This window comes from Bos indicus, chromosome 12, assembly GCF_029378745.1.
Source record: "Bos indicus isolate NIAB-ARS_2022 breed Sahiwal x Tharparkar chromosome 12, NIAB-ARS_B.indTharparkar_mat_pri_1.0, whole genome shotgun sequence".
In the NCBI taxonomy this organism is placed as follows: Eukaryota; Metazoa; Chordata; class Mammalia; order Artiodactyla; family Bovidae; genus Bos; species Bos indicus.
Window position 1 is genome coordinate 15,211,615 of NC_091771.1, and position 26,389 is coordinate 15,238,003.

General features: G+C 42.9%; 1 protein-coding gene across 1 annotated transcript in view; it reads left to right on the forward strand.

Annotated features, from left to right (window-relative positions):
• The first annotated feature begins 430 nt into the window (after nt 1-430).
• The window catches only part of GTF2F2 (general transcription factor IIF subunit 2), a 144,780-nt gene continuing 118,821 nt past the window's right edge, over nt 431-26,389 (forward strand). The window contains exons 1-4 of the mRNA XM_019971233.2: nt 431-691; nt 14,896-14,969; nt 23,461-23,479; nt 24,674-24,818. Coding sequence (XP_019826792.1) covers nt 626-691; nt 14,896-14,969; nt 23,461-23,479; nt 24,674-24,818 — 304 coding nt within the window. The 5' untranslated portion in view covers nt 431-625. The remainder of the gene's footprint in view (nt 692-14,895; nt 14,970-23,460; nt 23,480-24,673; nt 24,819-26,389) is intronic.

Below are 26,389 nucleotides of genomic sequence, written 5' to 3' on the forward strand. Positions count from 1 at the left end.
TACTCCAATTAAAAATAAATTAAAAACAATAGCAAACAAAAAACAAAGGGCTCTGGGTTTTGGAGTCTCTTAAAGGGGTGCGCCCTACTCGTTTAATTGAAGGTGCTCAGGGTAGCCTTTCAATAAAGACCACTCTGCTAATTCATTTTATTTATTTCTCCTACCTGTCCTCCAAATGCTGTCTTTCTCTCCTTGGCCAGGATTGGACATACACTGACAGCCTTTGTCTCTTTAAACCCCGTTTTTCTATTTTGACACTTTGTTCTGTTACTCTGACCTGGTCTTTATATGTACTGCTGATGTTTGCGCCCATCCCAACCTCGGTTTTAATTACTCAGACACAGCCCCTGGAACGAGCCACGCCCACTCAAGAAGTTGCCCGCTGATGAAGTTTGTCCTCAGTAGCGCGCCGTAGTAACGGCCGCAGAGCGCAGGCGTGGTTCCCCGCTGCCGGCGGCGTGTGTTCGTCTTTCCCAGGGCTCCCGGCATCCCGGAAGTTGGACCGCGGGCTCTTCACAGTCAACCTCCGGCCAGGGTTCACCGTGTGCTTCGCTCCCTCGTCCCGCAGTCACCAGCTCCCCGGGCCGCTGCTCTAAGTCCGCAGGTCTCCGCCGGCGACGGACCCATGGCCGAGCGCGGAGAACTCGACCTGACTGGCGCCAAACAGAACACCGGAGTGTGGCTGGTCAAGGTAAGGTTTGCGTGGCTCCCGCTTGCGCTCCTTTTAAAGTAGTTTAAGTGACTTGAGAGGAGAAGGAACTGGCAACCCACTCCAGTACTTGGCTGGGAAATTCCATGGACGGAGGAACCTGGTGGGCTACAGTCCATGAGGTCTCAAAGGGTCGGACACGACTGAGCGACTTCACTTTCTTTCTTTCTAAATGGTTCTTTTTGGAGAAGGAAATGGCAACCCACTCCGGTGTTCTTGCCTGGAGAACCCCATGGACAGAGGGGCCTGGTGGGCTGCAGTCTGTGGGGTTGCAAAGAGTCGGACACAACTGAGCAACTAACATACACACACACACACACACACACACACGTGACTTGAGACCATCTGTCACACCCACACACACACACAAGTGACTTGAGACCGTCCCACTTTCTGCGCCTTTTAAAGCTCATTAGGGCTTTCTCGTTAGAACTTCGCTTACCTCGAGAGGCAGGGTTGGTTGTTAGGCTTGTTTGCAGACGAGGACGTTAGTTCAGGGACACCCAGTGTGTTTTAGCCAACTAAGAGTCTGAACGTGCCTGGAATGGATCTCCTTATCCCACGACCTGGTTTTTCTGGGCTCCTGTCTTGATGGCCCCCCGGGTTGAGCATTTTACCCCAGACTGAAGACTTTCTTCATCTCCACTTGCTGAAACTGATTTCAGTCATCAATCTCTGTAAGAAAGTTGAGCGTTTGCTTTCTGGGTAGTTTTCTGAGCCAGAAAGTAGAACTGGTCTCTGAGTACCCTGGTGGCTCAGATGGTAAAGCATCTGCCTGCAATTCAGGAGACCTAGGTTCGATCCCTGGGTGGGGAAGATCCCCTGGAGAAGGGAATGGCAACCCACTCCCATATCCTTGCCTGGAAAATCCCATTCAGAGGAGCCTGATAGGTTACAGTCCATGGGGTCCCAAAGAGTTGGACAGGACTAAGTGACTTAACTTTCACTTGTAAAGTGTTCTTTTAGGTTGATGGCTCTTATGGAATTCCCAGGAGAGCTGAGAGTGCTCTGAACTCAGGGAAGGAGAGACTGTGGACTGGAGTGTTCTTTTAGAGCTCGACTGGGACTCAGGTGAAACTGTCAGTAATTTTTTTTTTTTTTTTTTGTAAAGTCAGCATTTTGATTAACCCTTAGTAAGTACTTATTGGGCTTCCCTTGTAGCTCAGCTGGTAAGGAATCCACTTGCAATGTGGGAGACCTAGGTTTGATCCCTGGGTTGGGAAGATGCCCTGGAGAAGGGAAAGGCTACCCACTCCAGTATTCTGGCCTAGAGAATTCCATGGACCCTATAGTCCAAGGGGTCGCAAAGAGTAAGACACAACTGAGCAACTTTCACTTCTTCACTTAGTGAGTACACTGTTTATGCCTTACTTTTTCATATTGGGACTGTTGTTTCTTAGGCAGTTTTCATAAGACATGTGTATATTCAAAATGTGATTATGATAGTCTTGAAAACTCAAGTAAAACATAGAGACCTTTATTTGTTAGATTTTTGGAAAGCTTTTATCACATGTCTGAGTTTTTATCAGTTAAATCTGAGAGGCCCTTCCAGTCTTCCTCTCTTATGTAGCTCCCTTATGATTCAGTTCAGTTCAGTAGCTCAATTGTGTCTGACTCTGCGACCCCATGGACTGCAGCACACCAGGCTTCCTTGTCCATCACCGACTCCCGGAGCTTACTCAAACTCATGTCCATTGAGTCGGTGATGCCATCCAACCATCTCAACTTCTGTAGTCCCCTGCTCCTGCCCTTATGATTATTCACTAGCATGTTGAACCTGTATTAACATTCTCCAAAGCACACGCACAGTCATATTTTACGAGAGTAGGCGTCTTGCCTGTCACACCCAGAACTGTGTTTTGCGTAAGGTAAATAGCTCAGATAATGTGATGTATGCATGAATGAATAAATGAACTCTTATTCTTCAACCCTAGCCTTAATCTCTGGCACTGATTTGACTTATCACAGTGATATCAGTGTGATTTAAAATGATGGAGTAACCAAGTATCTCTCTCCTCTTGCATGCTAAATGGAGAGATATCATTAGGGAGATCTCCATTGCAGATGGAAAGAGCTTGAAAAGATGACGAGAGTTTGAGGTGATGTGTTTGTGCTTGGAGTGCAATAGATGCTCAATACATGTTGTTTGCCTTACAGAGGTTTGGATGGGGGGCCCATAGTATCTCCGTAGCATACCATGGAGAGTGGTTCTGAAATGCAGGAGTGAAAATGCACAGTAATGTGGTGTGGGCTGGAAAACAAAGAGGACATCATGCCTGGAGTAGTGGATTGGAACCATATGACATTGTCACGTTGTGAAATGGGAATGTTTTAACTCTGCTGCTGCTAAGTCGCTTCAGTTGTGTCCGACTCTGTTCGACCCCATAGACGGCAGCCCACCAGGCTCCCTCGTCCCTGGGATTCTCCAGGCAAGAACACTGGAGTGGGTTGCCATTTCCTTCTCCAATGCATGAAAGTGAAAAGTGAAAGTGAAGTTGCTCAGTCGTACCCGACTCTTAGCGACCCCATGGACTGCAGCCCTCCAGGCTCCTCCATCCATGGGATTTTCCAGGCAAGAGTACTGGAGTGGGGTGCCATTGCATTCTCCGGTTTTAACTCTAGTCTACAGGAAATGAGGAGAGTCTTGAAGGGTTTTGAGTAAGGCAGGGCTACAAATGATTCTTTTAGGGGGGGAAAAAAAAGCTTGAAGAGAAGATAACCAGAGTCAAAATTAGAAAATTATCACAGGATCCTAGACATTTGATAGTGAAGTCTCAGGAGTTAGGAAACTTTTTCGGCAAAAGTTGTCAGGATGCCGTGACTGACTAAATGATGATGTAAGAGAAAGTTACAAATCTAAACTAAAGTTAAGAAATTCTGGTGTTCTCTCTTATATGGCCATTTGAATACATTTTATCGCTTTAAAAAGGAGTCTTACTAATGATAGTTCAAATTAGAATTTTTCTGTTCAAATTAGAATTTGAATAGAACCGCATGCAATTTTAAATCTTTTTGGTATACATTCATAATTCTTATTATAAATCATGCCTTGAGTTCTGCTCTTTGAGGATTATTTGTTGCAAAATATGTGAGTTCCTAGAGTATCGCGAGTTTATGGGCCATTTTTGCTCATAATTTGTTCATTATTAATTTCATCACTAGAAAAGTAAGGAAAAGGATAAATACTTTAAGTTATAGAAGATCTCTCAGAGTTTTAAGCAGTAAAAAAGTTATCTGGTGGAATCAGGGAAGACTTCATGGGGAAGCTGACATTTAAGAAGAGCCTATGGAGTTGATTAGTTAGGGGGGAAAAATGTTCTGAGCAGGGCTGGTGAGTGTTCAGGAAAAGGCAAATAGAGTGGAAGATTGTGTACCAGAATGTCCACTGCCTGTATCTGTTCTGACCAGTGGAATGCTGTAGAGAGAGAGCAGTTGGCCAGGTGATGGTGGTCAGGCGCTCTCGCCCCATTCCACTCACATCCTACAGCTGGGATCATTTGTGGCACTGCGCACGCGTGTCGTGGTGTGGTCTATGTAAGCACCACCTGAAAAGCTCCTGTAGTCGAGGTGAGTCTAGTTGAGTCGGGCAGTCGGGCAGTTGCTGCTGCTCTGTCAGCCATTAGAAAATAAAGCATGTCCACGTTGCTGCTGCAAATAAAGACCGTCTGTGGTCCCTACGGTGCCTCACATCTTCATCCAGCTTCCCCGCTCGTGCTTTGCCTAACCTGGGGTCAGCAGACAGTGAGATACAGCAAGACCAAGGCCATTTCTGGAGTTCTGAATACCTTAAATCTACAAGAGAATGATGATCTAAATAAGTTTTGATAGATAATAGACATGACTGAATTTAACTTTACAATAGATATCGCCTGCTCAAAAAAACATAAACAACTACAGTTTCCCCTGGTCCGGGAGCTCACCCCTTGTAGTGGGCATCACCCGGTTCCTGCTGCTCAGTCTTTGCCACTGTCAGGTTGCCAGCCGGTCACAGGACTGCTGTTGCACACTGGACACCAGATCACGGTCTAAAAGTGATATTTAAGAACATCGTAGCATAGTTCTATTGTTTCACTTCCAACATTTAGACTTCTGGAAAAGTCATCTTCTCTAGTTATGGTTGCCTGGATGGTAAGGGTACCTGATGGGGAAGAAGAGGAGATAAAGCTCACAGCGTTTTTAGGAGTGGTGGGGTTTTTGTAAGTAATGAATATCCTATCAGAGCTTGAATGATAAGAAAACTCTTTCTTAGAGGAAATGGACAAGTGGAGGTATTGACAAGCGTTGTGGTAGGTTCGCCCAGCAACTTTCTGGCCAGCATAAAGATGTGTTTTGGGTCCCATCAGCCTTCCTCCTATAAGCATTTTGATTGATGTTTGTTGGAGGCGAGAATCAGGACCGAAGGGACGGACCTCATCCTCTGTGAATGTTGGGTCCTCCATTCAGTAGCTCAGTTGGTAAAGAATCCACCTGCAATGCAGGAGACCCCAGTTTGATTCCTGGATCGGGAAGATCCACTGCAGAGGGGATAGACTACCCACTCCAGTATTGGGCTTCCCTTGGTGCTCAGCTGGTAAAGAATCTGCCTGCAATGCTGGAGACCTGGGTTCGATCTCTGGGTTGACAAGATCCACTGGAGAAGGGAAAGGCTACCCACTCCAGTATTCTGGCCTGGAGAGTTCCATGGACTGTATAGTCCATGGGGTCACAAAAAGTCGGACACGACTGAGTGACTTTCACTTTCATTCAACACCTCAAAAGCCATCAAGCTTAGCATTTCTTTTTTCACAGACAAATAAGCAGTTGGACATTGGCAGCCAGAGTGAAAGCTATCTCCCAGGGAGAGATGAAACTGGAATGGGTGATACCCCAAAGCCTTGCAGGAGAAAAAGAAACTTATAATATGCCAAGTATTTCACAAAGCAAACCTGTGAAGTAGGTACTAATTATCTATATTTTTCAGATGGTAAAATTGAGGCTTAGGGAGGTTAATTATCCTGCCCAAGCATGGAACAGTGATTCAAATTTAGGTCTGTATGGCTACAAAGCTTATGCCAGGAATAGGAAATGTGCTTTCCCCCCACCACTTGGGTCTCTTTAATGAGTCTTCTCCCTGGAGAACGGAAGTGAGGGGGTGGGGAATTTGTTTTTATGGCCTTGGGTCTTGTCAGCTCAATACATTGACCTTCAAGACAACGTGTGAGTAAAAGCTGCCTGATGTATGTTGGATTCCCAGGGAAGCTGGTTCTGAGGTGATGAGCATGCAGCGGTTTGTTACGCAGTGCTGTTGGGATCATCCCCTGTGGAAGGAAAGGATTTACGCAGGATTGGGCACAGGGTGGTTTGGTCCAGGAGGAGTGTGTGATCTTGGTCAACTCTTCAGTGGAAGCACTTCCAAAGAGAGCTAAGAACTGCGGGCTGTCTGTGGCCACACTCCCAGCGGCTCGGGGGATAGGCCTTCATTCCTCAATGGAGAAATGGGTGCCGCGCCAGTGTCCACACAGCGCTCTTAATTTGCTTGTATACCCTGGGAGCAGCATGGCTTTGGAGGCTAGTTGTTGGGGAACTAGATGAAGCAAAGCTGGCAAACAAGCTTAGGGAGCAAGCTCTGTATACGCCACCTTGGCCCCTTGGCTTCAAAGGCGCAGTTGCCCTTACTCTGTAGCTTGAGTGAGTGTGCAGGCGGATGGGTTTCTTCCACAAGCTTTCAGTGACCACCAGTCATTTGTTCTAGGCTCTGAGTACGTTACCGTGAGCAAGAATGGACAGGGTCCATACTCTGTAAACTAGAGTCTGTAGTACGCTCCCTGAGACAGACCTCAGGCAATACTGGTCCTCATGAAAACAGTTACACACAGATAGATAAGTTCACTGAAGAAAGAAATACTGTTTTGTGAGTGTGAATAACAAAGGAACATAGTCTGGAGGTCAAGGGAATTTCTCTGAGAAAATAATGCTGAAGTGAGTCATTGGCTGTCACTCTCCCTGGTCTTGGGAAATCTGAGAAAACATCCCCTCTTGTACCTGTTCTCTTGTCTCCATCTGCCTTTCTTTAATGAATGTGGAGACAGTGGAAACAACACAGCTATCTCACAAGTGACAAGTTGACAGGAGTGTTTGGGGGAAATTTACTCAGAATAGAATTCAGATGTCCTCATCTAGAAACAAAGGTAATTATGTGAAGAGATAATATGTTAATTGGCTTGACTGGCTTAATTGTTTCATGTGCATATAAAACCATGTTGTACACCTTACATATACAGCTTTACTTAAAGATAGAATATAATGTTTTAATTAAAAATATCAGCTGTCCAAAAAAATTGTGGGGCCTGGGAACCATATGTACCATTATTTTTTCCGTTTCCTTCCCCCTTTTTTTTCTTTAAATATTTGTTTATTTATTTTTGGCTGTGCTGGGTCTTCGCCGCTGTCTGCAGGATTTCTCTGGTGGTGGTGCCCGGGCTTCTCACTGCAGTGGCTTCTTTGGTTGCAGAGCCTGGGCTGTAGGGCCGATGGCCTTTGGTAGCTGCATTCGCTGGCTTCGTTGCCCTGGGGCATGTGGGATCTTCCTGGACCAGGGATTGAACTAGTGTCCCCTGCATTGCAAGGTGAACTCCTAACCGCTGGAGCACCAGCGAAGGCCTCTTCCCAACTTAATGCGTTGGAGCTTTTGGGAAGCCCATTTCCATAATCTCTTGGTATAAAAAGTTATATATGATTGACATACTGTCATCATTGTATTCTGGTTTTCCTTACAAGGGTATAGTATTTTGGCAACCTTTTGAATTAAATAAGCTAGTAGGCTTACCTTAGGAACTTTCCGTTTTATTTTAATAATGATGACAATGCAGTATGAGTTCCAGACTTGTTTTTATCAATTAACTTCAGGCACATAATCTTTTTTTTAAGTTGGCCAGTTGCTTGTATTAGATTCAATTATTGTACTGAATATGATTCTTAAATTTATTTTATAATACGTAGTTACTTCACTTAGAACTGTTGTCTTGTTTGATGGCCTGAATTGTGGTCTCAGGCAGTTTGACCACAGGGTCTTCTGACCTGGTTATGTATTGAAGAACTGTGGTCTCAACAGGAGCTCTGAAACATTCTTGTCTTCCCTTTACCTTAGCAGTGTGTCAGGGAACCAGCAATAAGGGGACAATGGCAGGCTGGAAAATGTTTCACTCTACGGGTGTTTTCCCCTTCTCCCCCTTATTTTAAGGTAGATCTCTGGAATAGGTTTCCCTTTGATAATGCAATGAGATTTATTAAAGTTTAATTCCATAGCCTGGATTTATTCTGATAACACCATCATTGTCATTACATTAACAGTAGCTAATGTTTCTTTAACAGTATCCAGTCATTAAAATAATAACTCTGTTGCTAGTCTGTTCTTCTGTTAGGGATGTGGCAGAGTAAGCAACGGAGAAGGCAGTGGCACCCCACTCCAATACTCTTGCCTGGAAAATCCCATGGACGGAGGAGCCTGGTAGGTGGCAGTCCATGGGGTCGCACAGAGTTGGACACGACTGAGCGACTTCACTTTCACTTTTCACTTTCATGCATTGGAGAAGGAAATGGCAACCCGCTCTAGTATTCTTGCCTGAAGAATCCCAGGGACGGGGAAGCCTGGTGGGCTGCTGTCTATGGGGTCGCACAGAGTCGGACATGACTGAAGTGACTTAGCAGCAGCAGCAGAGTAAGCAAAATGGACGAAACAGCTGCCTCGTGCAGGTTGCATTCTAGTGAAGAGGGAGAATGACAATGAACAGGAAAGTGTATAGCAAGTGCTGAGTGCTCTGAAGAAAAGTAACTCAGGGTAAAGAGTGCAGAAAGTAGCTGAGGATGCTATTTTAATCAGGTGGGAAAGGGCCTCACCGATAAGGTGGGCCTTGAGCAGAGACCTGAAGGGAGTTGAATGCCCTTCACATATTTGGGGGAGGAACGTTCTAGACAGAAGTAACAGCAAATCAAAGGCCCTCAGGTGGGATGCTGCTGGGAACGTTGATAGATCTGTGTGGTTAGAGTCGAGTGAGTGAAAGTGGTAGGGGGTGAGGCTGTGGATCTCAGTGGACTGTATCATCTGAGACATTACAGGATTTTACAGTGAATGCCATGGGAGGCTAGTTGCCATAGAGAGGAGGCATGGATGGCGATGGTGGAGCCGGACTGCCCTGGTTAGAATCCTGGCTTCACCACTGGTGATTGTGAGACTTTGGACGAATGATAACTTTTTGATGCCCTACTTGCTTCTGTGTGAAATGGGATAATAATAAAGTTGTTATGAGGATCAAGTGAGGTAAAATTTTAAAGTGCTTAGGAAAGTATCTGGCACGTAGTAAGCATTATGTAGATGTCTGTTAAATAAACCGAAAGGCTTTGAACAGAACAGTGTCATCTGACTTCTGTTTTAATATGGTCACTCTGGCTGCTGTACTGGGACTAAAGTGGACACGGATGATAATCCTACAAGAGATGATGGTGGCCTGGATTAGGGTGGTAGCCCTGGAATTGGTGAGAAGGACATGGAGTCCAGATATAATTTGAAGGTATTGCTGACAGGCTATGTCAGTTGATTGGATGTGGAACGTGAGAAAAAGGAGCTATTCAGGGTAAATCCATGGTTTCAGACGGAGTACCTGGAAGGATGGAGGTGACTTTTACTACATTATGGAAGGTTGCCGGAGGAATAGGTTCATGAGTAAGAATCAGTTCTTGAGGGGAGATTTTGAGTTTGAAATGTCTCCTGAATATTCAGATGGAGAGTTTGAGTAAGCAGCTGGTTGTATAATTTGGGACTTTAGGGGAGAGCTGTAAATTTGGGAGTTGTAGTTACACAGATGGGATTTAAAACCTTGGGATTGGATGAGGCTATGTAAGAACGAGTGTGGACAGAGAAGAGAGGCTTGAGGACTGAAATCAGGGCCCTCTCAGGTTAAAAGGTCAGGAAGATGAGAATCTAGGTATGTGGAGACCGAAAAAGAGTGTGGAGAAGTGGGAGGAAAATCACGAGAGACTGTGGTGACCTGACGCCAAGTGAAGAAAGCGTTTGGAGGAGGAGGAGACAATTAAGTCTCAGATAATCTGATAGGTCTGCAAGATGAGGACTGAACGTTGGCTTGACATTGCGGAGAGCTTTTTAAGCACAGGCAGCCGTGTTAGTGGAGTGGTGGAGGGGAGAGCCTGTCTAGAGCAGAACACAGCAGCAGAGAAGGAACTGTGGTCAGCCAGCAGAGACAGCTCACTCAGAGCCTTGCGGTGGAGAGAGGCAGAGACACTGGACAGCGGGTGGGAAGGATGAAGGAGCCTGCCCTTTCCAGGGGTGTGACTGAGAGTCCATTTGCTCACTTCCCCGTGCCTCAGTTTCCTCACTTGTAAAATGGAAAAAATAAACAGATTGTGTGAGAATTAAATGGTTAATTTATTTAAAACATTTAAATATATTAAATGTCACTTAACGTGTTTGTTATCTATTGCTATATAACATATCACCACAGGCTTAGTAGCATAAAATAGCACGCACTTTTGATATCTTAGTTTCTGTGGCTCAGGAGTTTCCTGGCGTGGCTTAGTTGGGCGGATGCAGGCAGGGTGTTACACCAGGGTGCAAGTATCAGCGGGTGGGGGTCATTGAGGCCATCTTAGAGTCTTCTGCCACGGTTGGTAAGCTCTCTGTTCCCTGGTGGCTCAGACAGTAGAGAATCTGCCTGCAGTGCAGGAGGTTTAGGTTCGATCCCTGGGTCAGGAAGATTTTCCAGGAGAAGGGAATGGCTACCCACCCCAGTGTTCTTTCTTGGAGAATTCCATGGTCAGAGAAGCTTGGAAAGCCACGTATAGTCCATGGGATTGCAAAGAGTCGGACACTGCTGAGCAGCTGACACTTTCACTTTGGACTTCCCTGGTGGCTCAGAGGGTAAAGAGTCTGGCGTGCAATGCAGGAGACCTGGGTTCAGTCCCCTGGGTCAGGAAGATCCCCTGGAGAAGAGAATGGCAGCCCACTCCAGTATTCTTGCCTGGAGGATCCCACGGACAGAGTAGTCTGGTGGGCTTGGGGTCGCAAAGAGTTGGACTTGACTGAGCCACTAACACACACACATCACCATTGTTATTCTGTTGGGAGAATAAAGAAAGGACTGGAGGGGAGAAAGGGTAGCACTGAAGGAAAGACATCCTAGGCTAGACTACAGGCAAAAATTCAGTGCGCATGTGGAGGGAGTGGCCACAGTTCATCTTTTAAGAGGGGAGAGCAGAGTAGAAGGCTCCCCTGTGGCTAAGTGGTAGACTTAGAAGCTTTCAGATGGTTCAGTGGAAGAGGAAGTCGGGTTATCATCTTGGAAGGAAGAGGAGGCAAGAGGCGTTACAGGGTTGAGGAGTGACGTGAACGTGCGGCCTGCCTGCAGTGGCTTTCCCGCTGCAGGTGACTGTTGACCAGGGAGAGGGAGTTAAATCGCCCAGCATATTGAAGGGCTTACTTGATGTTAGTCACCAAGGATTTCAGGAGAGACCATTTAGCATGGTTGTTTTTCTTCAGATGCTCAGGTGCAAGTGTGGAGGAGGAATAACAATCAAATAAAACAATACATAGATTAATTAATAAGATAAGCAATATTACTAGTATCACTTGGCTTTAGTCAGGGTTAGATTCTGCCAGGCCAGTATGATGGAGGGAGTTGGGGACAAGAGAATGATTATAATGATGGGCTGTGAAATGTAGTTCCATTTCAGAGAGAAGGGAAGACATAAGCAGACAGGGACAAAGTCAGTGATGTGAAGGAGGGAAGAATTGTTGGAGCCGAAGTACTGAGGAGATGGCCAGGGAGTTAGGAGATGGTGGTCAGAAGGGTTCCTTGAAATACAGTTTATGGAAAGGGTACTGTTCTTGATAATGAGAAAGTCTTAACAGTATTTGAATCAGAAACTTGGAATATGATGAAGAAAAGCCACTATCTTTCCCCTAAGGACTTTATTAATTAGGGAGTATAGCTTGCCATTGATTGTTAGAGCAGGCTGCTATCTGTAGAACTCCATTTCCTCTTTGTGTTAGAGTAATTGACAAGAAGATTTCTTTGGGCTAAAAATCAGACAAATCCAGAAGCAAAGGCTAACTTGTTAGGCAGGATTTCAAGATTGAGGACATGAGGACTATGTAATAATTTACATAGTTTGAGGATTCAGGGTTTTATTTGATGTAACAGTATTTGCCCAGATCGGTTTCACATCTTGTATTTAGTTCTGACAGGGAATGTTGACAGTTGCTTCTTCGACTCACCATGACAGTACCTTGAGTTTCCTTTTGGGCACCACCGCTCTGCCTTTTCAGTCTGGTGATTCTAAGGTGTTGACTATCCCTCCCCAAAGGTGTCACTGGCTCAGGCTGGTGGTGCAGGGATCTCATCTCTGGCTCAGTAACAGGCCAGATGAAGGACCCGTGACCTGGTCAGAGCCACAAGAGAAAAACGATTTTGCTGGGGATTTGGGGAAGAACTCTTCTTCTTCAGGAGTGGCTTCAGCCGTCATGCTACATAGAGGGGAAGGCTGTCAAAGAAGTGAGTTAGTGTGATGAGGAGAAGAGCTGAGAGATGGTGAGAGTCCTGGTGACGGTATTTGAGCCCTTAATCAGGCCACCTTAACACTCCTTCTGGAATATTTAGTTACTTTTGCCAGTAAATCTTCTGTATGCCTCAGTGGGTTTTCTTCTCATCTGTAATCAAAGCAGACCTAATAGGTAGGTACAGTTATCATAAGAAATTTGCCAAATCCTGTAAGCTTGCATGAATAGTGGAGCGCAGTATAGTTGAAACTTTAAGATGTGGAATCTTCAAAACTCCTTTTCCTTTAGAGGATGTAAAGGATGGTGTAGCAAAGAGAGCATTTGACCAGTCTGGAGTCTTTGACTAATAGTAGCTAACCATGTCATTTCAGTCCTCTGAGCCTCGGTTTTGTCATCTATACAATGAGGAGAGCGGTGCAGTTTTGCAGGCTGATTGGGAGGATTAAGTGGGATTGTGGGTGTAAAATGGATAGCATGGCGCCTGACACCGTGGGCTCCCTTCCCCTACGTCTCTTCCAGGCTTCTGGCATGTTTTTAACACAGTAGTTGTTCGGTTTATTTTAGTGTGAGGAATGAACAAATACCATTAGGGTCTTCTTAAATTTTTACTCAGTTCAAAGCACTGCAGTTGAACTAATAGTCATGTGGTTCTTCTTGTAAATGAAACTTTGTTAGATAGGATTTTTCCCTTTGCAGCTTTGGAAGCGCTCTTTGACTCTGTTGTACATTCATGTTATCATTCCAGACTTACTGTGGAAAGTAAAACTGACACCGGACACTCACTGAGCACTTGCTGTGTGAGGCGTTGCGCTTCATACTTCACGTGGAGCATCGTATCCTCCAGAGTAGGGCCATCTTAAACTATGTACTGATTCCCGAGCTCCAACTGTGTCTTAGAAGAAATAACAGGTGGCCATACTAGGTTATATGCTCTTAACCTTTTGAGATTTTGATTGCATATATCTGATTGCACCCACAGTATAGTGTATTGGTTAAAGCATAGGCATTGGAACTGGAGTGCCTGGATTTGAATCCTGGGTCCTCATTTGCCAGTTATATACCCTTGGCTAAATTTTATAATCCCTGGCTGCTCCAAATACATAGTCTGTGCAGTGGGGATAATGAATAGTACCTGCCTCATATAGATGTGAGGTATAAATGTTTGAAAAGTGCATATCACAGTGTCAGGAAAGTAGTGTTATATAAATGCTAGTTGTTACATTGAATAATTTCTTTTTATTTCAGCAGATCCTTCATCACATTAGTTATCTTATACATAATAAAACATGACTTTTCAAATCATCTTAAGCTCAGTAGTGTCTCTACATTACGTGTCAGTGTTATTCTCCAAGAAGCCTTTTCTGGCCGCCTTTCTCATCTCTAAACTTTTATTAGACTTGGGAACATAAATTAGCACTTCGTTATTGTTAAGCTATATGCCCAGTTTTAGTTTTGTGTCACCAACTCAGTTGGTGTTAAGCACTTTGAGAGCTAAAATCATTTCTTACATATCTTAATATCTCTTTAGTGCAAAACATATAATCAGAGCTTGCTATTTAGTGGTCAGTTAGGACAGACAGAAAGAAAATCAGATCAGATCAGATCAGTTGCTCAGTCGTGTCCAACTCTTTGCGACGCCATGAATCGCAGCACGCCAGGCCTCCCTGTCCATCACCAACTCCCGGAGTTCACTCAGACTCACGTCCATCGAGTCAGTGATGCCATCCAGCCATCTCATCCTCTGTCATCCCCTTCTCCTCTTGCCCCCAATCCCTCCCAGCATCAGAGTCTTTTCCAATGAGTCATCTCTTCGCATGAGGTGGCCAGAGTACTGGAGTTTCAGCTTTAGCATCATTCCTTCCAAAGAAACCCCAGGGCTGATCTCCTTCAGAATGGACTGGTTGGATCTCCTTGCAGTCCAAGGGACTCTCAAGAGTCTTCTCCAACACCACAGTTCAAAAGCATCAATTCTTCGGGCGCTCAGCCTTCTTCACAGTCCAACTCTCACATCCATACATGACCACAGGAAAAACCATACATAGCCTTGACTAGACGAACCTTTGTTGGCAGAGTAATGTCTCTGCTTTTGAATATGTTATCTAGGTTGGTCATAACTTTCCTTCCAAGGAGTAAGTGTCTTTTAATTTCATGGCTGTAGTCACCATCTGCAGTGATTTTGGAGCCCAGAAAAATAAAGTCTGACACTGTTTCCACTGTTTTCCCATCTATTTCCCATGAAATGATGGGACCGGATGCCATGATCTTCATTTTCTGAATGTTGAGCTTTAAGCCAACTTTTTCACTCTCCACTTTCACCTTAATCAAGAGGCTTTTTAGTTCCTCTTCACTTTCTGCCATAAGGGTGGTGTCATCTGCATATCTGAGGTTATTGATATTTCTCCCGGCAATCTTGATTCCAGCTTATGTTTCTTCCAGTCCAGTGTTTCTCATGATGTACTCTGCATATAAGTTAAATAAGCAGGGTGACAATATACAGCCTTGACGTACTCCTTTTCCTATTTGGAACCAGTCTGTTGTTCCATGTCCTGTTCGAAGCAGTATATCACTTTATGCTTAAAAGGATTTGTTAGCTTGTTGCATCCAAAACCTAGTTTAATAGTGTTATATTTTGTTTTAGGTTCCTAAATATTTGTCGCAGCAATGGGCTAAAGCCCCTGGAAGAGGTGAAGTTGGGAAGCTGAGGATTGCCAAGTAAGTTATTTATGAATTTTTGACATTTTATGAAACTTGTTTGAATTTATTTTACAAGTACTTTTAAATGTAATTAGAGTTCTTTTTCAAACAGAGAATTTATCTGGAAAATAAGAAATGATGAGCTTACCAAGGCTTGTTAAGAGCTGGTTAGGTGCCCTGTAAGGATTTGTGTGTGCACATGCGCGCACACACATATACTCCTGTAATGACAAGTATAAATATCAAGTACAATTTGCTGCTAAAATCTATTGGCAGTAAAGTAGCAGAGTATGTAGTTCCCTCATCCGTCCTCTGCATCTTTGAGGAGGTATGCTTGAGTTGGCCATAGAAGGATTTTGCCATTGTGCCACCATACCTATTTATAGAGGCTTTGGAAGAGGGTAGGGAATACCTCGCAAACAGCACAAGAGTGTTTGGTGTTTCCTGGTTGAGGAACTGGCCTTGTTTGAAAGGGAAGCCCCTGTAGCTCAGCTGGTGTCAGCCACAGGCCTTGTGTTCCCTTCTTTCTGTCCATTCATTCATAGTCCAGCTCTAATCCGATATCCACGCCCACTCCTCCACTGAAACAGCTCTTTTCTGCCACCAGTATCCTCCTCTTTATCACTGAGTTTTTGCTTGTTGACAGACTACCCCAAAGTTTAGTGGCTTAGAACAAAACCATTTTATTTGTTTTTAATTCTATGGGGGCAGTTCTAGACAGTTCTTGTTGTGGCTGACCTGGCTGGTCTTCCTGGCTAGAATGATCTCGCCTGTGTGTCTGGGGTTGGTTTACTGTCAGCCGGGGCCGGGTCCACCTGTGTTTCATCTCCATTGTGTTCATTCCCATGATGGTGAAAGAGTTCCTATAGCGAAAGAGAGGGAAGCCCCACGGCACAAACACTTTGCAAACCTGTGCTTGCATCATGTTTGCCAAATGGAACTTGCAGTAGACTCCGCCTCCAGGTGGGATTTGCGGGAAAGAATTTGTTGCCTTTTTTAAAAAAAATACAAAAACAGTCTACCATATTCATGGGCTTCCCTGGTGGCTCAGTGGTAAAGAATCTGCCTGCAGTGGAGGAGATGTAAGAGACAAGAGTTTAATCCCTGGGTTGGGAAGATCCCCTGGAGGAGGAAATGGCCACGCACTCCAGTATTCGTGCCTAGAGAATCCCATGGACAGAGGAGCCTGGCAGGCTACAGTCCATGGGGTGCCAGAGTTGGACACGACTGAGCACAAGCACCGCATCCGTATTCTAAGATGCAAGGGTCAACTAGCAGCCCTTCTCGGTGGACCTTCAGCATAACTTGACAGAGTTGATCACTTCTACCCTCACACCGTGCTGTTTTCATCTCACTTCTGAGACATCGCTCTGTTGGTGGCTCCTTCTCATCTTCTCAGTCTCTGAATGTTATTTGAACCCCCCCTGGAGGTGTTCTTTGGAGGAGCAACGCTATGTTCTTGGATGACGTCATGTCTTTAAAGTAAACTTTGACACTTTGTTGTGTTTATGCCCCTAAGTACTTTTTGTCCTTTATCTTTCTTACCTTTGTTTCAGACAGATCTTTTAGTTCTTCCTTTTGTTTTCACAAGCCATATTGGAAGCAGGCCTGCTTTTATATCCAGAGTTCTGAAATTAGGTAGAGAACGGTAGTATCTTAAGAAGCTACTAACATTTAATAGCAGAACCAGCGTGAATTCAGTCCTTTGAGTGGTAAGAAAATTCAAGCAGCTTCCAGTTCCGGCCCTGTCACTTACTGTCCGTGAGACTGTGGACAGACACTTAATCTTCTGAGCTTAGATTCCCTTCCTTTCCCTACCATGAATATTGCATTCCTGAAAATCTCTGTGTACAGAAAATACCTAGTTTAGGAATGTACAATCTTTCTCTTGGTGTGAGGAAGAGGGAGTTAGTATGGGAAATAGAGTCAAAGGGGCTGAGGTATAGGGAGACCTATGCAAGCCCTGAAGGTGAAAGTGTAAGTCACTCAGTCGTGTCCGACTCTTTGTGACCCCATGTACTTGTCCAGACCAGAATACTGGAATGGGTAGCCTTTCCCTTCTCCAGGGGATCTTCCCGGCCCAGGAATCGAACCCAGGTCTCTCGCATTGCAAGTGGTTTCTTTACCAGCTGAGCCACATGGGAAGCCTGTGCAAGCCCTAAGTACTGCTTTGACGCCTAAAGAATCTATTAAAGATAGCACGCTAACTAGTCAGTATGGGTGTGCTGCGATTTTTCTTGATCACTCTTTGTTTGGAAGAAAATTTCAAACGTGTCCTTAGTTTAAAGCAGGTGTTTTATATGTCACATCCAGTATGCCTAGGGTAGCCGTGTCCCCATGTTGTGGCCGGTTTACATGTTTTACAGTTTACGAAGTTTTCTGTGCAGTTATTAATAGTATCCCTTCTTTTACTCCCAGAGTATCCTGGTCTTGGCAATAAACTGTATGTAACTTCCCTGCTGGCTCAGGTGGTAGAGAATCTGCCTGTAATGCAGTGAGACCTGGGTTTGATCCCTGGGTTGGGAAGATCCCCTGGAAGAAAAAATAGCAACTTACTCCAGTATTCTTGACTGCCCTGGTGGCTCATATGGTAAGGCGTCTGCCTACAATGCTGGAGACCCGAGTTAGATCCCTGGATTGGGAAGATCTCCTGCAAAAGAAATGGCAACCCACTCCGGTATTCTTGCCTGGAAAATCCCATGGACAGAGGAGCCTGGCAGGCTATAGTCCATGGAGTCACAAAGAGTTGGACACAACTGAGCAATTAATACACACTTGCCTTAATAATAACAGATGTATGTGTATTTTCAGTTCAGTTCAATCTCTCGGTTTTGTCCGACTCTTTGCAACCCCATGAATCACAGCATGCCAGGCCTCCCTGTCCATCATCAACTCCCGGAGTTTACTCAAACTCATGTCCATTGAATCGGTGATGCCATCCAGCCATCTCATCTTCTGTCGTCCCCTTCTCCTCTTGCCCCCAATCCCTCCCAGCATCAGGGTCTTTTCCAATGAGTCAACTCTTCACATGAGGTGGCCAAAGTATTGGAGTTTCAGCTTCAGCATCAGTCCTTCCAATGAACACCCAGGACTGATCTCCTTTAGGATGTGTATTTTATATGTAGATTAAAAGCCTAGCAGATTTTCTGCTGCTGCTTCTAAGTTGCCTCAGTCGTGTCCGACTCTGTGCAACCCCATAGATGGAAGCCCACCAGGCTCCCCCGTCCCTGGGATTCTCCAGGCAAGAACACTGGAGTGGGTTGCCATTTCCTTCTCCAATGCATGAGAGTGAAAAGTGAAAGGGAAGTCACTCAGTCGTGTCCGACTCTTAGTGATCCCATGGACTGCAGCCCACCAGGCTCCTCCATCCATGGGATTTTCCAGGCAAGAGTACTGGAGTGGGGTGCCATTGCCTTCTCTGGTAGAAGAGCTAGATGCTGTTAATGATGAGAACAGATATATAGTGATTGGTTCCCCAAGATTTCTATAGAAATGCTTGAAAAGAGCTTGTTCTGGAGTATGTCTCCTGACTATCTCATTTATGTTTCTAATTTACTTATTTTTCATTCTTCTTACTGATTACTAGAGTCACTATTAAATAAGTGTAGGATAAGCGAGGAATGGTTTAGCAGTGCATGTGACTAGGTTATCAAGACTTAATTTCAGCTAAATAGGAGTCATCAAAGTTTTGTGGCTGTAAACAAAAGGCTTCATTTATTGGACAATTGTTGTTTCTCGTGAAGTGGGCTGATAACCCCACTTTTCTCTGTCAGTTAGCTTACAGGGCAGACATTGTGTCCCATTTTCAGTGCTATGCTTAGAGACATGGACAAATAAGTTCATTCAGTGGAGTAAGACTAGGACAGTGAGAAAACGAAAATCAATTTCCTGTGAGGAGCATTTGAAGGGACTGTGGCCGTTCAAGAGAAGATCTAGGGCAAACCAGGTGAAACTCTCTTGTTTTTAAAAACTGCTGCTGCTGCTAAGTCACTTCAGTTGTGTCTGACTCTGTGCGACCCCATGGACAGCAGCCCACCAGGCTCCCCTGTCCCTGGGATTCTCCAAGCAAGAACACTGGAGTGGGTTGCCATTTCCTTCTCCAATGCATGAAGGTGAAAAGTGAAAAGGAAGTCGATCAGTCGTGTCCGACTCTTAGCGACCCCATGGACTGCAGCCTACCAGGCTCCTCCATCCATGGAATTTTCCAGGCAAGAGTACTGGAGTGGGGTGCCATTGCCTTCTCCGTTTAAAACTAGAAGATGTATAATTAAGTATTGATGTTTAGAGACAGAGTAACCCTTTATGGGTTATCTGTGTGGTTCAAAAAACATATATTTGGGGAAAAAAATAAAAAACAGCTAAGGTTTTAAAAAAGCAATGTGCCATACTGATAAGGAGAGTATGGACTCAGGAGTCCGTCAGCTCTGGGCTTTATCCAGACCTTGTCATTTACCAGCCATTTGACTCTGGGGAAGTTGCTTATTACCCTTTCTTGTTTCCTCATCTGTTAAAAGGAGATGGTATTAATACCTCATGGATTCAGTGTGTGTAAAATACTTAGTAAGTGTTCACGTACTGTCATAACTACCCAGTACAGGCATAGACCGCATCATGTCTGATGTCTTCTCTCCCGCTCCGATCTCCCAGAGTTAAACAGCAGCAGCAGCTTCCTGTGCGATTGGCCAAGAGCTGAAAGAGGGCTTATGGAGTAGAGGAATCGAGAGTGGCAGAGAGGGGAGGGGGAGACGCACAGCTACGAATGCAGCTCTTCCTCAGTGTGGTCTGTTAACACCTGAGAAAAAGGAGAGTCTAGTTATGAATAAGCTGAGAATAACAGCCTACTTTAACAGTTGCTAACATTTGGGCCATTTTTATCAAGCATTCCCCACCACGTCCCTAAATCACTGTACTTGCATTTTTTTTTAATACCTTTGAACATCTGATGGGTACTGCATTTTAATTTGTTTACAGTTTTGCTTTAATTTTACAACCAGCCTTTCTACATAACCATCCTGCCTCAGAAAACTTCAGTTTTTAAAATCTTTGATAAATGTCATGTTTTACTGACAGTCATACAGTCTGTGCTAATACAGCTTCTCTCAGAGATTTATTTCTAAACACATTTAACATTCAAGGTTGTGGGGGCCCACTAATAATGGAAAATATGCAAATAAAAATCAGTGAGATAATTTTCTGTTCTAAAAATTGGCTATGTTTAGAACAGAGTTACACTGTGGATAGGAGTTTAAATCAGTACAAACCTTCTGAAGGGCAGTCTGGCAACACACATGTATATTAATGCACGTATATATACGTACACACACATGTACGTATATATACATGTCTCATACACACAAGCGCAGATATGCACTGCTACTCAAAACAAAGCAGAATAACAGTCCACTGTTTTCTCTGCCAGTCAGCTCACCGCGCAAGCATTATGTTCAGTTCTTGGTGCTGCCCTTACAGAAAGACATTGAGAGACTCATCTCGCAGAGGGGGACTCAGACAGTGAGAAAGCTAGGATGTTAATAATAAAATCCTCATGCCTTTGACCCAGCAATTCCATCAATTTCTCAAACCTATCCTGTGGAAATAACAAGTGTGCTTGTTATACTCGTTAGAGATGCAAAGATTGATACACAAAGATAATTGTTTCAGCATGGTTTGTTATGGAGAAAAATGAGTAGCATTCTCAAATCTCTTAGTAAGGGATTAATTAAGTAAACTGGGGACATTTTAAAATTGCTTAATATTTTTAATTTGAAACAGTCTCAAGCAGCAGAAAAGTTGGAAGAACAATATAAAGAACTTTTCCACCAGATAGGTCCATGTAATACAGCATTCTTCTGTGACTTTTCAGGAATATAATTTGAATACGTTCCTGTCTTCTAATGTTGCATGCATTGATATTAACAAGAGATCTTTATAAAGTTAGAAATATCCAAAGCCACATTAACTGTTTCATTTTTGCTATGATTTTAATAAATATTTAAATCTAAAAGAAAGCAGTAAGGTTTCCCTTAGGGATATATCTCCTAAATTCAGAATGTGTTAAAGTATGTACCTCACTGGGGAAAATAAAGAGCTACTTTCTGACAGGGGCATTCTCTTTGGCAGTCACAGTTCACCCTTTCAAATCTATGAATTAACCACCGAATAGTACTACTGCCTAATCATCAGACTTCACTTAAGAGTTGCCAGTTGTCTCAATGATGTTTTACAGCAAAAGGATCCAGTCCGCAGTCTTGCATTACCTTCTGTTGTCAGGTCTCTCTAGTTTTCCTTAATCTAGGAATCCCGTTACAGTTATGAAATCCTGTTGTAATTGCTCATGGATTGGAACTGGTTTTGTTTCCCCATTAAACTGAGACCTTGAGGATAAAGACCTACACTCGTGCCGTGCGTTTGTCACAAGGCCCTGGATGTGCAGCAAACGCTGAGTGGCGGTGAATGAATGAACCACTGAAAGAAGGCACAGGTTGGAACTCAACCTAGTGTTACAGAGAAATAGTACTTTCCCAACTGGTCTTCATGTCTATTCTGTTTGTATTTTTTGGAATAAGTTTCTTGGATCATGTCTTTCTACTTGTTATACTTTTGTTCTTAATCACTCAGCAAACTCAGTGATTGATCATCAGCTAATAAATACCTCCTATGAGCTTAGGGAGTTTAACACTTTAAGTTTGAATATAAATGTTAGATTTGGAGGAACTTTGAATATGGTACTTGTTATGAACTTTGTACTTGTTATTCTTTTGTAGCATTCCATTGCACAAAGAATAAAGTCTGTGCTGTGATATTAGAGATCATTTATGGTCTGGTTCCATTTTTCCTTTGTAGTTCATCTCCTACTATTCCTTATTCTGTACTTTCCCTCACAGCCAAATCTGATCACATTTTTCTGATCAGACTCTTCCATGACTTTGCGTAGCTGTTTACTTTTGATACTAGTTCAAAAGTTGCCTCTTGCTGAGCCAATACTTACCTCTTAAAATAGAAGAGATGGTGTTCTCCTGTCTGATCCTGGCATATTGTGGCTCTCTTAATTAAAGTTTATTTCATTTTATGGTTATGGATTTAGCTTTTATATCTTCTGCTGGCTAGCAAAGGGGCCCTGCACTCAGTACTTTGCATATGACAGGTATTTAATACATATTTGTTTTTTTTAAATTAGGCTATTATTAGGGAGTACATTGATCCCATATTGGTAAAAAAAAAAACAATTTAAATACATGTAATTCAAGTAAATAAAAAATAGTATGGGACTTCTCTGGTGATATAGTGGATAGGAGTCTGCCTGCCAATGCAGGGGACACAGGTTCAATCCCTGGGCCAGGCAGAATCCACATGCTGAGGAGCAGCTGAGCCTGTGAGCCGCCCCTACTGAGGCCACATGCTGCAACTACGGAAGCCCGTATACCTCGAGCCTGTGCTCTGCAACGAGAAGCCACTGTGCTGAGGGGCTCCGCACACCACAGCTAGAGTAGCCCCTGCTGTCTGCAACCAGAGAAGGCCTGTACACAGCAAGGAAGACTCAGTGCACCCAAAAATTAAAAGCAAATTATGAAAAAAGATAGTAGAGAAGGATATTTACTGTAGCTAATAGTAGAAGATGTTAGCAGTAGAATCTTGGCTAATTTAAAATTTTTTTTGGCTTGTCTGTAATAAAATTATTTCTGTATGAGCATATTATTTAATAGCAGAGAAGATTGCTTATAATTTTAAAATAATAATTTTTGATCTTTAAAATTTTGTTAAGTAAATGAAACTTCTTTAGCTGGACAAAATAAATAGAATTTGTTGAAGTTCTCTATCTGGTATTAAACATGCCATTCACATGCTGCTGAATGCTAAAAATACTCAAAAGTTAAAATAAGAATTGTAATAAGATCGTTATTTGGCTAAAATATTATTAGGGCAGGTTGTTATAGTGTTAAGAGACACGAACTTATAACATCTAAAATATTCATTGGTGGGACTTCCCTGGCAGTTCAGTGGTTAAGCCTCCATGCTTCCACTGCAGGGGACTCAGGTCTGATCCCTGGTCAGGGAACTAAGAACCTGCTTGCAGTGCAGTGCGGTCAAAAAACAAAATGAAATATTCGCGTGGGATTAATGTGAATTTTTTTCTCCTATAGGATTATAAATAGAATAGTTAGGAGAACTAAGAGAAAGTAAAGTCGCTCAATCATGTCCGACTCTTTGCGACCCCATGGACTGTAGCCTACCAGGCTCCTCTGTCCATGGGATTTTCCAGGCAATAGTACTGGAGTGGATTGCCATTTCCTTCTCCAGGGGATCTTCCCGACCCAGGGATCGAAGCCAGGTCTCCCGCATTGTAGACAGACGCTTTACCGTCTGAGCCACCAGGGAAGTCCTAATATTAATCTCTGTAAATGTAATATTTTAATGTACATATGAAGTTGTGTTTCCTTTATTAATAGTTCTTAGCTTACATTTGGAAAAAACATGAAATTAAATAATTGAAATGTTTTCTCTCTTTCAGAAATCAAGGAAGGACCGAGGTAAGATTATTTCTATGGAAATTTTATTTAAAACACAAGATTATTTTACTATGCATTAGGGTTAGTAAAAAGAGGGTAGTGTTTGCTCTGGAAAACTCCACATGAAACTGGTGGCTGGTCAGGAAAACATAGTAGAGTGTAAATGCCGCTCTTGTGTGAGTGAATAGGCTCCTTTCTAGTTGCTCATACTTAGCATTTTTCTGCTTTGACTTAAATATCCCCTCTCTTAGTACTATGAAAACTAGTATTGCTTCAGTAATACTTTAACATTATTTCAGAATGGCAAATGTATTTGACACAGATTTTTGAAGGCCTTAGATTTTGACCCATTGAGTCTAGGACATAATTTGTGGTACCTGTCACATACTAGAGAGATACTTAAATAATACTTCCTAGTCTTTCTATGTGATTGAGAGATCAGCACTTTATAAATCCCTTTGATGAAAAATGTGGGGAGATATGGTAAAAAGCATTTTGAAAGATTGGGTCTTTCAAAAAAGACCTACTGGGTCTTTTCATTCTAAACCTCAATATTGAGTTATCCTTATACATATTTAGTTGTATTTGTTGAAATATTTGAAAGTAAAACAGCACCATGTACTCATATGGTAGTCATTGGATCTAAAAAAGAAAGCCATCCTCTGCTTATGGGAGTGTTTAAGCTTTCTGAGTAAATAGATCTCTTCCCCCTGCTTCAAGCAGTTGCTTTCTTAATACTTACTGTTCACTCATTCAGCAAATACTGGTTTTCTTCTGTGTGCCGGGCATTTTGCTCGGACATGGGTAGATGAACAAATGGATGGATGGATAGTTCTGTTTGTATATCCATCCATCCACCTAATATTTATTTAATGTATTTACGGGTATAAATATAACAAGACATGGTTCCTTGACCGCAGATACCTTAGGGAAACAAGTTACTTCTGTTTTACAAATAGAATTTTTTCAGCTGTAGACTAGAGGAAACATTTGAAAGCTATCTTTATAATGGTAGATTAACCCCATTGTTCAGACAAATAGGAATAGATTTATGACTAATTATTAAAGCTTATTTGATAAATTTTTTTAAAAGTGCTTCATAAAATGATTGGAAAAGATTCACATTAAAATATTTGATTTATAGTCACAGTTTCTGTACAGATACTTTGAATACAAAAGTATATTGTAATAAGCTCTCGTTAATGTGTCTACTAGGTTTCATTTACTTTGAATGAGGATCTTGCAAATATTCATGATATTGGTGGAAAACCGGCTTCAGTCAGTGCTCCTAGAGAACATCCATTTGTCTTACAAAGTGTCGGAGGACAGACATTAACCGTGTTCACTGAGAGCTCCTCAGGTGAGTGGGCGTAGAATCATTTAAATGCAATTCCTGGACGTGTTGTGTAGATTCTCTCTCTCCACACACTCTCGAAGGTCATTACCAGGGCTGTTCCACCTATGGTTCTGTCTACCTCTAATTCACATCATGGTACTTCTCTGCTCGGTGCTCGAAGTCCTTTCCTGTGATTGATGAATTTTTGACTGTTACTGGAAGGGTTTAATTTCCATTTGGGGCATGAAGAAATAGAACAAAGCAGATGGAAGAGTGTGGTGCATCAAGCTGTCTTCTAGGATGTTGAGGAAACAGTATTATGAGTTTTGCCAAGATAAGGTCATCCTTGCCTGTTTTGGTAAATTGATATTCAGCAACTGTAAATTGTGTTTTAAAAAATACTGCTTAATACTAGGGAGTATTTAGTCAAAATATAGGAAATACTTTGGCTCTTGTGCGCTTTCTGTATTTCTTAATGCATAGGGATTGACTTCTTTTAATTGATATTGACTTCTAAGAAGCTTTGCATGGTTTTAAATTTTGTTTGTTTGCTCTTAAATGTTTTAATAGCTCAGTAAAAGGGGAGCAGGTGTTTCAGTTTGTGAATTAAATATAGAGGGGACTTTTTTGGTGGCGTATGTAAGAGTATATGTTCATTTTCATTGTTTCTTGGTTTTTAAGCTTCACTGAATTTGCAATACTACTAGTAAAGCAACAGGCTACCTCATTTTAACAGAACTAATTTCTCATACCTAATTCAGAAAGTTTATTTGGTTGTATAAAAGAAAAACATGCATGGTTTGTTGTATTTTCATTAAACATTACAAAGAAAGGTATAAGAAATTATATGTTAAGAACATTATTGTTTTAACAGAATATACAGTTGATCCTTGAAAAATGGGAAGGTTAAGGACACAAACACTCACAGTTGAAAACACAGGTATAGTTTACAGTGGGCTCTTCGTGTCCAGGGTTCCTCCATGTTTGTAATTGTGTGTGCTCGAAGTCAGCAAGTATAGATTGAATAGTACTGTGGTTTTTACCATTGAGAAATATCCGCATTTAAGTAGACCCTTGAAGTTCAAACCCATGTTCTTCAAGGGTCAGCTGTACTCCAGCAAAGTTTCGTGGTGTCGTAGATTGCCAATATCTGCATAAACTGATGTCAGAAAATCATTGGGGTTTTTTTCCCCCTTGGATGTAGAATTTAAAAAGTGGTAAATTGTAAATTTTCTGTCATGTGGTTTAAAGTTAAGGAAGGTGAAATTGTTATTTACTCAGCTGTGTCCAGATCTTTGGGAGCTCATGGACTGTAGCCCACCAGGCTCCTCTGTCCATGGAATTCTCCAGGCAAGAATACTGGAGTGGGTTGGCATTCCTTTCTCCCAGGGATCAAACCTTGGTCTCCTGCGCTGCAGGCAGATTCTGTACCATCAGCCACCAGGGTTTGTTTTATTTCATTATTCTGTTGCCATAATTTTCAGTGTAATATTGCTGGAAGTAGAGAACGTTAAACATATGCATTTTCTCCTGGAGAAGATTCAGCCATTCAACAAAAATTTATTGTGTGGTACGTTGTGCAGGGCACAACATAG